Source organism: Typopeltis vanoorti, chromosome 1, assembly GCF_054136105.1.
Source record: "Typopeltis vanoorti isolate ZY-2024b chromosome 1, IOZ_Tvanoo_1.0, whole genome shotgun sequence".
In the NCBI taxonomy this organism is placed as follows: Eukaryota; Metazoa; Arthropoda; class Arachnida; order Uropygi; family Thelyphonidae; genus Typopeltis; species Typopeltis vanoorti.
In genome coordinates this window covers 65330020-65343508 of record NC_143549.1, presented here as the reverse complement: position 1 = coordinate 65343508, position 13489 = coordinate 65330020, and the positions used below count along the sequence as shown (strand labels likewise).

At 35.0% G+C, this 13489-nt stretch overlaps 1 protein-coding gene across 1 annotated transcript in view; it reads left to right on the top strand.

Moving 5' to 3' along the window:
- The window catches only part of mon2 (Mon2 homolog, regulator of endosome-to-Golgi trafficking), a 749535-nt gene that overhangs the window by 385338 nt on the left and 350708 nt on the right, over positions 1 to 13489 (top strand). Inside the window, exon 14 of the mRNA XM_090397718.1 lies at positions 7655 to 7851. Coding sequence (XP_090253844.1) covers positions 7655 to 7851 — 197 coding nt within the window. The remainder of the gene's footprint in view (positions 1 to 7654; positions 7852 to 13489) is intronic.

Below are 13489 nucleotides of genomic sequence, written 5' to 3'. Positions count from 1 at the left end.
AAATCTGTTGAGTTTTTAATATAAGAAGAAGATTTTCCCGCATAAGCTTTTAACGATGACGCCAAATATTTGGATAACCTGTATGTGGGTGAGTCAATGCTGTCTACTATAGGTCTCAGTGGATAGTTTTCTTTGTGTACCTTCGGGAGGCCATATAACCTTGGAATGAGGGGGTGTAAAGAGCGGATGGAGAGCCGTGTATTCCGTGGAATTTCTGTGGTCTTTTGTAGGAGATTATTGGTTCTATTGTGTATTTCTCTTGTTGGGTCTCTCTCAATTTCCAAATAACTATCTGAATTTAACAGTGCTAAGATTTTTCTCGGTAGTCTATTTTATCTAGAACTACAGTTGCATTCCCCTTATCAGCCTTTAAGATGACAATGTCCTTGTTAATCCGTAGAATTTTAATTGCAAGTCTCTCACTAGGGGATATATTATCAGAAGGAGGTTTTGCGTCGTTGATTGCAAGAATTGCTTCGATGCGAAGTAAACTTGCGTCTGCGGTAGGAAGTAGCGAAGCTGCCTTCTCCATCTTAGTTAAAAGTAGTTCTTTAGGGATGCATTTTGGTGCTAACACAAAGTTTAGGCCTTTTTTCGAGAATTTTCACTTCATCGAGACTTAGCACGTATGACGATTTGTTAATCACCAAATTTTTAAGTCTGCTATGGCAATTATTTAAGGTAGATCTTTCTTGTTTTGACTTGAGAAAGTTGAATTTTCTGATTAGCTTTTGTTTGTTTAAGTTTTGATATTGCTTATAAGAGAACCAGAGCATCTGCTCTGTTGGGCCATGTCCTGCTTTCAATAAACACGAACAACGAAAGCCACCAACATGAAATAAATTGGACATCAACCTCAAACCTACACATCTGCCATGATGAGATAGAGCGCCGCATTGTCGAGTCAAAAGAAATCACCTTGGACCCTTTTCATTTGAATAATAATCTTAGCTATAATTTGCCTGACTCTTTCAACTCTACTATTAGATACTGGAGATCGCGTGATTCCACACACGCACAGGTGTACAACAATAGAACTTTAACTCGGACTGTAGTTCAAGCTGATAATAACTGTAATTTACAGTCGAATATTATGGCTTTATAATTGTATAGCTTTAGAGTGTGTCAATGTTAATTTAAGTGTCTTTTAATATCTTTCTATGTTCTTATCGCCTGATGAAGTCATTCTTGACGAAACATGTTGCGTTTTTTCAAATAAATGTCATTGTGTTATAATTCTCGGGTTTTAAGTCAGTTAATTTAGAAAAATGAACATATCCAAACCCTGAGTTAATAGTACTAATATATATATATATATATATATATATATATATATATATATTATATATATAATTGGAGGCACTTAATGGTCAAAGCTGTATAACTGAGAGGAGACCTCCACACAGCCTTTAAAGGAATGCAGAGAATCGATTAGAGCTTCTGACCTAATGTCCAATTCTCACCTTCTCGTGGTGCACCCTGTTGGGTATCTACCTGGATACTGAACGAACGAGGATGGACTGGCAGTTTGGGATTTAGCCGACCAAATTGTATTCTTATTGGCTTACACCAAAATACAAAATGACGGTATGACATGACAGAATTTCATGCCTGCTGGGGCGTTGCCCTGTTAAACAAGCCCCCCCCCCCTCTTGTTTTCGCCAGGGAACCAGGGCAAACAGCGAAAAGTCAGCTACTGGAACAAATCCTAAAACACACCTCAACTCAACATCCCAAGAGTTAAAGATCAGTACTATCAACATAAGAAGCCTGAATGGCAAAGAAATGGAGCTAGCTGAGGAATTAGATAAGTACCAGATCGACATAATAGGGATGACTCAAACAAAAAAAGATAAAAACTGGTGAGATCTTTCTGAGCAATAAATACAAAATATTATATTCAGGCAATGACAATCAAGGAAAAGAAGGAGTAGCCGTAGTATTCAACACTAAATATGAGGCTAATCTTCTTGAATGGCAGGCAGTCTCAAGTAGAGTGATGTGGGCAAATATCAGAATGGGGAACTGGACAATGAGACTTATTTGTGATTATGGTCCCACAGAAGGTTCTCCTAAGGTAGAAGTGGAGGAATTTTTTGAGGCGTTAGAGAAAGCAACTGACACAATGAAAAAGGAAAAGTTGGTCCATGGTGGGGGATCTAAATAGCAGAGTAGGAAATGATCAGTCATACAAAAAAAGTTTGGGGAAATTTGGATAAAAGAGCAAAGCTAATAATAATAATGGCAAATACCTGTTGGATTTCTGGTCAGGACATGGACAGGTTATTACTAACACCATGTTCCAACATAAAAATGTGCACAAATTCACATGGAGAGAAGAGGCAAGGAATAAGAAAAGTCTCATTGACTATGTTATTGTTGATAGTGATGTTTTCTCCCTGGTGCAGGACACCAGAGTGTACAGAGGATTTGAAATTGAAAGTGATTACTATTTAGTCTTGAGCAGGATAAAATTGAATTTCATATTGAAAAGAATAACATGTAAGAAAGTTTTAAAGCAAATAAAAGTTGAGCAGCTCTCAGATATGAACTGTAGACTAAAATACACAAAAATTATTGAAAAAAAAATGAGAGTTTGAGAAATTGAATAACTGTTGTTAATAGATATAGTATGAAGGTCAGCAATAGAGGTCAGCAAAAAGATAAAGACAATGAAAATAGGCAGAATCATTGAAAATGTCAACTGTGTTGTGAACGGAGAACCTGTGGATCAAGTAAAACATATCAGCCACTTAGGCACGGTTTTTAGTGAAGATAGTAAATAAAATATGGAAATTGATAACAGAATCAACAGAGCTGGTATGGTAGGAAGTCAACTGAATAAATTCATATGGAATAAGAGAGAAATTAGTCTGAACACTAAATTAGCTGTATACAAGATAGTGTTCAAACCAGTTTTAACTTATGGATCTGAAAGCTGGGTCAGAAGTAAAACACTTGACCGAAGACTAGAGACTGCAGATACGAGAGTCCTGAGAAAGATTAGGGGCACGAACAGATGGCATCAGTGGCAATATCATATTAAAAATGAGGATATATTAGGAAAGAACTTGACATTTTCAGCATCCAGGAATGTGTTAGCAGAGCTAATCTCAAGTGGTATGGTCACTTAAACAGAATGGGCGTGGAAAGATTAGCAAAACAAGTGTTCTCTGCTAGGTTGACAGGAAAAAGACCCGGAGGAAGACCAAGATATATAGGTGGATTGATATGGTAAAAAAGTGTCTTAGATGATAGAAATATAAGACCTGATAATTTTGGAGTCTTGACAAGTAACAGACTGATTTGGAGGAAAATTGTAGATAGGAAGTTAGTAATGATGTAATTTTTTTCATGTAGTACTATCATATTCTATACATCCCTTGAGGATACATGACAGTAATTTGATGATGATATATATATATATATATATATATATATATATATATATATATATATACACACACACATATACACAGGTATCCCTTGCTTAATGCAAATTTGATTATCGCAGCAAAATTAATTGTGGCAATCCCTTGATATATGCACTTTAAATTTTAGTTTTTATTTTAAATTTAAATTTTTATTTTAGACAATGCACCTTTAAATTTACCAACTAAAATCATGCTTGCGTCACGAGGCTGCTATCCTCGTGGTCATCCAAATTCTCTTAATGATCTGTGTGAGAATGTGAAAGTTTTATTTTTCCCACCAAATACAAGATCATTGTTACAACCTATGGACATGGGAGTCATTGCAACTTTCAAAAGCTTATTTTCTTAAAGAGACATTCTTAAAGGCAGTTGAAACAACAACAACTGGTGAAAACCATGAAAATCACGCCACGAAGCTGGGAAAATCTCTAGAAAATCACATCACGAGGCTGAGTGCCAACCAGTTACTTCGCTGGCATTAAGAATGGGTGCATTACAAGCTCCAGTTTTTCTGTTGTGCGCATTTACAAATTACGTTCTTCGTAAATTTTACAGCTCATTGACCATGTTGAAGAATAAGAGCAATCCCACAACCGGATCATTAAGTGAAAAAAAGAAGAGAAAGGTAATTACCTTAGATACAAACCTTGATATAATTAAAAGCTTTAAACGTAGTGAAAGTAAAAGTAAGAACGGATGCAAATTTGGTTTTAACGAGTCTACAATACGGACTATTTTATCCAAAGCTGATGAGCATTGCGAGCAAGGTAAAGTGGCATCTACATCTGCAAGTATGCAATGCACACATAACCGGAGTGCTATAATCGTTGAAATGGAAGATCTGTTGATTATTTGGCCGGAAGACTGCAATCAAAAGAGAATTCCAATTAGTGCCTATAATATCACGGCCAAAGCTCTAAGCCTGTTTTCAAGACTTGAAGAGACTAAATATAAAGAAGACAATTCAAAATTTGCAGCTAGCAAAGGCTGGCTTGAAAATTTTAAATCTAGAGCTATATTAAAGAATGTGAAAATAACAGGTGAAGCTGCAAGTGCCGATGAAGATGCTGCATCCACATTTCCTGCTGAGCTGCAGAAAATTATCGAAGAAAATGATTACAATTACCGCCAAATTTTCAATGTAGATGAAACTGGACTCTATTGGAAAAAAATGCCATCTATAACTTTATATCAAAAAAAGAAACAGCTCAGCCTGGCTATAAGTATCAAAAGATTTCTTAACTGTTATGCTTGGAAGGAATGCTAATGGAGATTTTAAATTGAAGCCGCAGCTTGTCTATCGAACTCAGAACCCAAGGGCTTTAAAAGGATGTAACAAGAACTCTTTACCTGTAATATGGCAGGCAAATCAGAAGGCTTGGTTAACCAAAGTCTATTTGAAGTTTGGTTTAAGTCTTATTTTTGCCCGGCAATTGAAACTTATTGTAAGAGAAATAACTTAGCTTTCAATCATCCAGATTCTCTTAATGATCTGTGTAAGAATGTGAAAGTTTTATTTTTCCCACCAAATACGACATCATTGCTACAACCCATGGACATGGGCATCATTGCAACTTTCAAAGCCTATTTTCTTAAAAAGACATTCTCAAAGGCAGTAGAAACAACAATGGGAGAAAATGCGATTATGCTTCATGAATTTTGGAAAAAATTTAGCATTAAACATGCAATTGAGAACATTCGTGACTCGTGGGAGCAAGTGTCTTCTAGTTGCATGAAAGATATTTGGAAAAACCTTCTGCCAGAATGTGCAAATGACTTAGGTTGTTTTCAAAATCCTGTGAACAACGTGGTCAAAGAAATCGTTACAATTGGTGAAGACCTCAGTTTTGATGGTGTTAATGCAGAAGATGTTAAAGAATTATTGGATTCAAATTCAAAAGATTTCAGTGACAACGATCTTCTTGAAATTGAACAATGTACATATGAAGACAACGAACAAATGGAATGTGAAGATGAGGTTCCAAAGGAAATAACAGTCAAAGAACTGGATGGAATATTTTGCAGTTTAGAATCGCTTAAGCAGAAAGTAATGGATATGAATCCAGATGTTATTCGAAGAATGATTGTTTGCTGAGGTCTATAGAGTCATTTTGTTTGTTATCGTAGAATTTATGCTAATAAGAAAAAAACTAAAAATCTGTTCAAACAACTCTTGATAACTTTTTTTGTTAAAAAACTGCAGTAACTAATGGAGGCACAAGCATTTATTGAACATTTACTTTGCGTTCATTTTTTATCTTTCCTAAAAGAGTACCATATAAAAAACTATTAGTACAGTAATCGATCAGGGATGAATTGTACTTTTTATCATTGAGTAGTAGATTTGATTAACGTGATTTTGATATACGCGGTAACATCTAGGGATTAATTAACTGCCTTAATCGAGGGATACCTGTGTGTGTGTATATATATATATATATATATATATATATATATTGATAAAATTAGGGAAAAAATATCCAGATGTTAATCGAAGAATGCTTGTTTGCTGAGGTCTGGAGAGTCATTTCGCTTGTTATCGTAGAATTTATGCCGATAAGAAAAAACTAGAACTGTTCAAACGACTCTTTATAACTTCTTTTCATTAAAAAAAATTGTAGTAACTAATGTAGTTACAAGTATTTATTAAACATTTATTTTGCATTCATTTTTTATCTTTTCTAAAAGAGTACCATATAACACAAACTCTAACTATTAGTACAGTAATCAATCAGGGACAAATTGTACTTTTTACTATTGATTATTAGATTTGATTAATGCGATTTTGATATATGCGGTAACATCGAGGGGTTAATTAACCGCGTTAATCGAGGGATACCTGTATATATATATATATATATTGATAAAATTAGGGAAAAAATATCCCTAATTTGCCCATGGTACAAAATGTACAATAGTTTACAAATAACCTTTTGTGGGTGGAAGCAGCATTAAAAAAAAAAAAAAATCATAAAGCATCCATGCCCACAGTGTGATTCTAAGCCGATTGGTCCCTTGTTGGTTAGACAACAGATGCACTTACCACTCCCCAACCAATCTAGCAGCTTAAACAGAATGGGAGAGGTAAGGTTAGCAGGTTCTGTTAACAAGTATTTGTGCTAGGATGGCAGAAAAGACACAGTGAAGGTCAATATCTAGTGAATTGATACAGTTAGAAGTGTCTTAGAAGGGCAAAATATCGAATCCTGACACATAAGACTAATTTGGAAATTTGGAAAAAATAAATTATTAATATGAAGCTAGTAAAAATGTAAGTTTAAATATGTGGTATTATCATGCTGGAGGTATGAATTAAGGTATGTATTAAGAATTGATTGAAGTTATATAAGCTCCACTAATATCCTTTTATATACTTTCAAATCCATTCAGTGCTGAAGTAGATGTTTTAATACCATTGACTCTTGCTATAGTAAACTTGTAGAGACCAGAAATGTTTGTTATAGTGGATAATTTTATTATACTGAATTTCTCTTTGTATTCACTCATTATTTGAGTGAATACAAAGAGAAAGTGGTAATAACCTATGCACTCATTACTTCCACCTTAATATCACCACTGGGTCTGGCTCCCACTGATGAGACCTCAATAAAGGTCGAAACCAGTCTAGGACCTTTCTCTTAATGCATAGCATTATACATGCTCACAAGGATATGTGCTTTGCATTATGGGATACTGAGGCAAGTGATGAGAACTTATACCACCTTTGCCACGAGTTTCCCCAGTCCTGAATATACATCAGGCACAAACTTTGTTTGCTTACACTTGGATAAAGGATTAAACTAAATATATAATTACACCCATGCAATTTTGATCAAGACTTTTGAGTAAGCAAATATAAGTCTGTTATAGCAATACAAAGTATTATTTTGTATTAATTCAAATGAAAATTTGCCCTTTTTTGACACCTAATACTTGTTGAAAGAATTCCATAAGAAAATAATTATTCAGTTAAGCAGATGGTTGAAATGTTTGTAACTACATTTCTTTTGCCTACTTCTGTGTAAAAACATGTCTTTGTTGTGTTTACACATTAGGCATTTTTATTTAATCCATTTGATCATATTTAAAATAAATGCAAAAGTTTTTCCTCCCCATAAGATGATTTGCCATCCTTTAATTTTGTAAAAATATTAATATTTAATTTAAAAGCAAAATTTTATTTTAATTTGACTTTGTAATTATCTACATATCTCCTACAGTTGGGCATGGAAGAGTGAACAGTCAAGATTTATCCCATAGTCAGACTATATCTGGAGGCAGTTGTGTTGGTCAGCAGCCATTGGGTCTCTTCATAGGAAGTAATGAGTTGCATGATATGAGACAGCAGGTAGTTGCAGTAGGAACTCCTCTACCTACAGCCTCATTACCACTTGGAGCACAGCAAGGACCTGTAATGGCAAGTATTTTTATTATTTTTCCTGACAGTATATATATTATTGAAAGTATTTCATATAATTCAAAATACTATATTAAAAGTCTGTGAATAGAAATGATAGGTTAAAAACTGGTCATTAAAAATTCTATAAATATAATTTTTTGCTCTTCAGAATAACTTCTATACTTTTTATAGAAATTACTTTAATTGCATCATCAAAGCAGTAGATTTTTAATTATTTGTGTACCAGCAGTGTTCACCAGTAATGAATTGGCACAGTGGAAAAAATGCAGGATGACTGATGGTTAAAATTCTTATGTCTAAACCTTGAAATTCATTTTCCAGTTTATATATATATATATAAATTATTGAAATTAGGATTTACTCGGGATGTGTACATTTATAAAAATAAATTTAACTGACTAGAACCCGAGAAAGTATAACAAAAACCTTTAATACATCATGACTAGTTTCATCGGTGCTCCGACTTCTTCAGGTGAGAAATAAAAAACATAAGATATAAAAATAACAAGGTAAAAAACAAGGACTTCCTAGCTTAATAAAAAGCAGAATAGTAACAGTCATATTTGAATAGGTGACCGCGTGCTACCGTTGGCATGAGTTGAATGTGTGCAACAGCTAATTTTAGAGCGCCAGTACTGGATTACTGCACTATGGGAATCAGGCAAATTGTAGCTTAGATTGTTGTTCAAATGTGAAGGGTCCAGAACTATTTCTTTTGATTCGATAATTCTTCTTTCGAACTCATCCTTGCATATATATAAATTAGTAGTGCGTTCCCAGTGAACTTGATGTGGCTGTTCTTCAAGGTTAGAGTTTGCCGAGAAGAGGACATGACTGGAAAGGGCGCTCGCTCGTGTTCTACTGTAAGAGATGTCACATCTATGTTCCTCAAGACGAAGTGAAACAGATTTATCTGTCTGGCCAAAATAAGGTCGCCCACAGTCGCACAAAACTTTATAAACACCAGGAAAATGCAGTTGGTTGTGTTTTGGTTTTGGTCGACTCAGAAAAGAACGAAGTTTTGGCATAGTAGTATAGTCGGTCTTTATGTTGAATTTCTTCAAAATCTTAACTAGTTTTGGGGTAAGAGAGCTGATAAATGGTAACTGTATATGAGTGATAGGGTTGGAATCATCTTCTTGTCGAGGATGTTGGCATGGTCTCAAACGTTTAGTGATGTTACGAGACGAATATCCATTATTTAAGAAGGTGTTTTTCAGGAAGTTAAGCTCTGTTTGAAGGTCTTCTTCTGTGGAAGTGAGACATCTTGCTCGATGGGCGAGGGTGGAGATGATGCCCAGTTTCTGAGGTGGGAAGTGATGAGAAGAACCATGTAAATATCTATCAGTGTGGGTGGTTTTTCGAAAAATTGAAAATTTAAGAAGTCAGGTAATCTGTTGATCTTTAGATCCAAGAAGGGGAGAATGCCATTAATCTCTAGTTCTGATGTGAATTTAATGTTCTGATGTTGGTTATTTAAATGGTTTAGAAAGTTTTGCAGTTCCTCTAAACTATGTCCCCAGATAAGGAAGATGTCATCAATGTAGCGTAACCACAGTTTAGGTTTCAAAGTAGCTGAGGAAATAGCTTTCTCTTCAAAATCTTCTAGAAAAATGTTAGCTAAGACTTGGGGATAGAGGGCTGCCCATAGCTAAACCGCTAGTTTGTGTGTATATTTTATCTTCCTAGCAGAAATAGCCGGAATTGATGCAGTGAGTTAGAAGAGCAAACATTTTTTTAGAAATCTTTTCCTTAAGAAGAGTCAGAACTTCATCTGTAGGTACATTCGTAAACAGAGATACGATGTCAAAACTCGCCATTCTGTCAGAGTCTAAAAGATTCAAATTTTTTATTTTTGAGATGAAATCTTCAGAGTTTTTGATGAAGGAGGAGGAATTGGCAACTAAATGTTTTAAAGAAGCTGCAAGATATTTAGACAGATTGTACATAAGTGAGTCAATCCCTTCCACAATAGGTCTTAAAGGAGTGTCAGCCTTATGGATCTTAGGCAAGCCATACAACCGAGGAATGAGGGGATGGAGGGAGCGGAGAGATAGTCTTGTGTGTCTAGGAAGTTCAGAAGTTGATTTCAGAAGATTGTTTGTACGGTTATGAAGTTCTCTTGTGGGTTCACTTTTTAGCATAGAATACGTATTAGAACTTAATAAGTTGTTAATCTTTGAATGGTAGTCAGCTTTGGCTTTTGTCTAAGATTACAGTTGCATTCCCTTTATCAGCAGGTAAGATAATAATGTGTGCTCTCAAAGAGCCTTAACTTCGTTCCTTCTCCGACCTTCATTCCTAAAGAACACTTTCTTGCGAAAGTTGAAAAGGCAGCTGCACAATTACCAAAACAAACTGCGAATCTACTTAGGATCGATGCCATCTTTACCATAAACAACAGTCATCGTCCTACAGATAATCTATCGCCGACAGAAAGGAAAGCAATACACCAACTTCGTAACAACAATGACATTATTATCTTACCTGCTGATAAAGGGTATGGAACTGTAATCTTAGACAAAGCTGACTACCATTCAAAGATTAACAACTTATTAAGTTGTAATACGTATTCTATGCTAGAAAGTGATCCCACAAGAGAACTTCATAATCGTGCAAACAATCTTCTGAAATCAACTTCTGAACTTCCTAGACACACAAGACTATCTCTCCGCTCCCTCCATCCCCTCATTCCTCGGTTGTATGGCTTGCCTAAGATCCATAAGGCTGACACTCCTTTAAGACCTATTGTGGAAGGGATTGACTCACTTATGTACAATCTGTCTAAATATCTTGCAGCTTCTTTAAAACATTTAGTTGCCAATTCCTCCTCCTTCATCAAAAACTCTGAAGATTTCATCTCAAAAATAAAAAATTTGAATCTTTTAGACTCTGACAGAATGGCGAGTTTTGACATCGTATCTCTGTTTACAAATGTACCTACAGATGAAGTTCTGACTCTTCTTAAGGAAAAGATTTCTAAAAAAATGTTTGCTCTTCTAACTCACTGCATCAATTCCGGCTATTTCTGCTAGGAAGATAAAATATACACACAAACTAGCGGTTTAGCTATGGGCAGCCCTCTATCCCCAAGTCTTAGCTAACATTTTTCTAGAAGATTTTGAAGAGAAAGCTATTTCCTCAGCTACTTTGAAACCTAAACTGTGGTTACGCTACATTGATGACATCTTCCTTATCTGGAGACATAGTTTAGAGGAACTGCAAAACTTTCTAAACCATTTAAATAACCAACATCAGAACATTAAATTCACATCAGAACTAGAGATTAATGGCATTCTCCCCTTCTTGGATCTAAAGATCAACAGATTACCTGACTTCTTAAATTTTCAATTTTTCGAAAAACCACCCACACTGATAGATATTTACATGGTTCTTCTCATCACTTCCCACCTCAGAAACTGGGCATCATCTCCACCCTCGCCCATCGAGCAAGATGTCTCACTTCCACAGAAGAAGACCTTCAAACAGAGCTTAACTTCCTGAAAAACACCTTCTTAAATAATGGATATTCGTCTCGTAACATCACTAAATGTTTGAGACCATGCCAACATCCTCGACAAGAAGATGATTCCAACCCTATCACTCATATACAGTTACCATTTATCAGCTCTCTTACCCCAAAACTAGTTAAGATTTTGAAGAAATTCAACATAAAGACCGACTATACTACTATGCTAAAACTTCGTTCTTTTCTGAGTCGACCAAAACCAAAACACAACCAACTGCATTTTCCTGGTGTTTATAAAGTTTTGTGCGACTGTGGTCGACCTTATTTTGGCCAGACAGATAAATCTGTTTCACTTCGTCTTGAGGAACACAGATGCGACATCTCTTACAGTAGAACACGAGCGAGCGCCCTTTCCAGTCATGTCCTCTTCTCTGCAAACTCTAACCTTGAAGAACAGCCACATCAAATTGACTGGGAATGCACTACTAATTTATATATATGCAAGGATGAATTCGAAAGAAGAATTATCGAATCAAAAGAAATAGTTCTGGACCCTTCACATTTGAACAACAATCTAAGCTACAATTTGCCTGATTCCCATAGTGCAGTAATCCAGACTGGCACTCTAAAATTAGCTGTTGCACACATTCAGCTCATGCCAACGGTAGCACGCGGTCACCTATTCAAATATGACTGTTACTATTCTGCTTTTTATTAAGCTGGAAAGTCCACGTTTTGTACCTTGTTATTTTTATATCTTATGTTTTTTATTTCTCACCTGAAGAAGTCGGAGCACCGATGAAATTAGTCGTGATGTATTAAAGGTTTTTGTTATACTTTCTTGGGTTCTAGTCAGTTAAATTTATTTTTTTATATATATATATATATATATATATTCATTTTTTTAAAATCACCTTTGTAAATATCTGTTCATCTCCTTTGTGTGCACATGCATACATTCTCACAATCATTCCCTTCCTTGCCATTTGACAGATTCAGATTTAATTTTTATTTGGTAATGACATTTAGAAAAGGCAGCTGATATAAAAGAAAAGATAGGTCTTATTAAATACCCAAAACAGCAGAATGGAAAACTGATTCCAGCATATCAAAATGATTTAAGATAATTTGAAGAAAAGGAGATGCCGAATGAAATGGCAGCCTGCTAGATTTCTGCTCAGGATATGGACTAGTCATTATGAACATTGATTCAATGTAAAAATCTGAATAAATTTCATATGAAAATTAAAAAACAAAAAAGAAAAAGGAAAAAAAAAGTGCAAAATGAACACCTCTCAGTGTGAACCTTATACTTAAATATTCCTAGAAAAAAAAAAATTTAGATTTGAAAACAAGAACCAAATCTTCAATAATGAGCAAAAAATCTGGTGTGTGTGTGTGGGGGGGGGGGGGGACTTGAATATTTTAATGTCTTTTGAGTGTGCTGAGTATGTAAAGTTGTCTGCAAAAATAGAAAAATTAGAACTCTGGTAACACGGGAAGTCAGAAAAGCAGTTAGTTATCCAAAGTGTATAATTTCTATAGCAGTCGTAACAAATATCTGGATCTGAGAGCAGAAACAGTAATCTGACTGTGGAAAGGAGGATTGTAACTATATGCATTAAGGGAATGAGTTGTAGATGTTTTTATGAATTACATGTGCTGCCATTATTTTATTCATAATAAGAGTTTGTGGATTGCTGAGGGAAAGGCATTCCACTCAAGATGAAACTAATATGAAGTTATGATGTGAATTACTGATAGGAGAGATGACCTCAACAATTGTGCCTGGAAGGAGAAAAAAAAAAAAAAAAATCAGATACTTGTTGGGAGACTATAGAGCATTATCAAGTATTTCAGTTTGCAGAAGAGATGCAGACAGACAGACACAGAAGAGATTACTAACTAATGAGTACCCATTTTGCTTACAACTAAGGTTTCTGGACAAAGGAATTCCCGCCCATTCTCGCAAAATTTTTTTCGTTTTCCTGTTCCAAATCCCGAGAAAATTTGGTCCGGAAATCGGGAAAATTTTTAATAAATTATTTTTTATTAAATCATAAATCATATTTTAATATTTTTTTATAGATTGCCGTCATAATGAGTAAAGAGTATAAAGAATGTTGGGAATATTTTAGAAAAGATAAACATAACGAATCAGCTCGT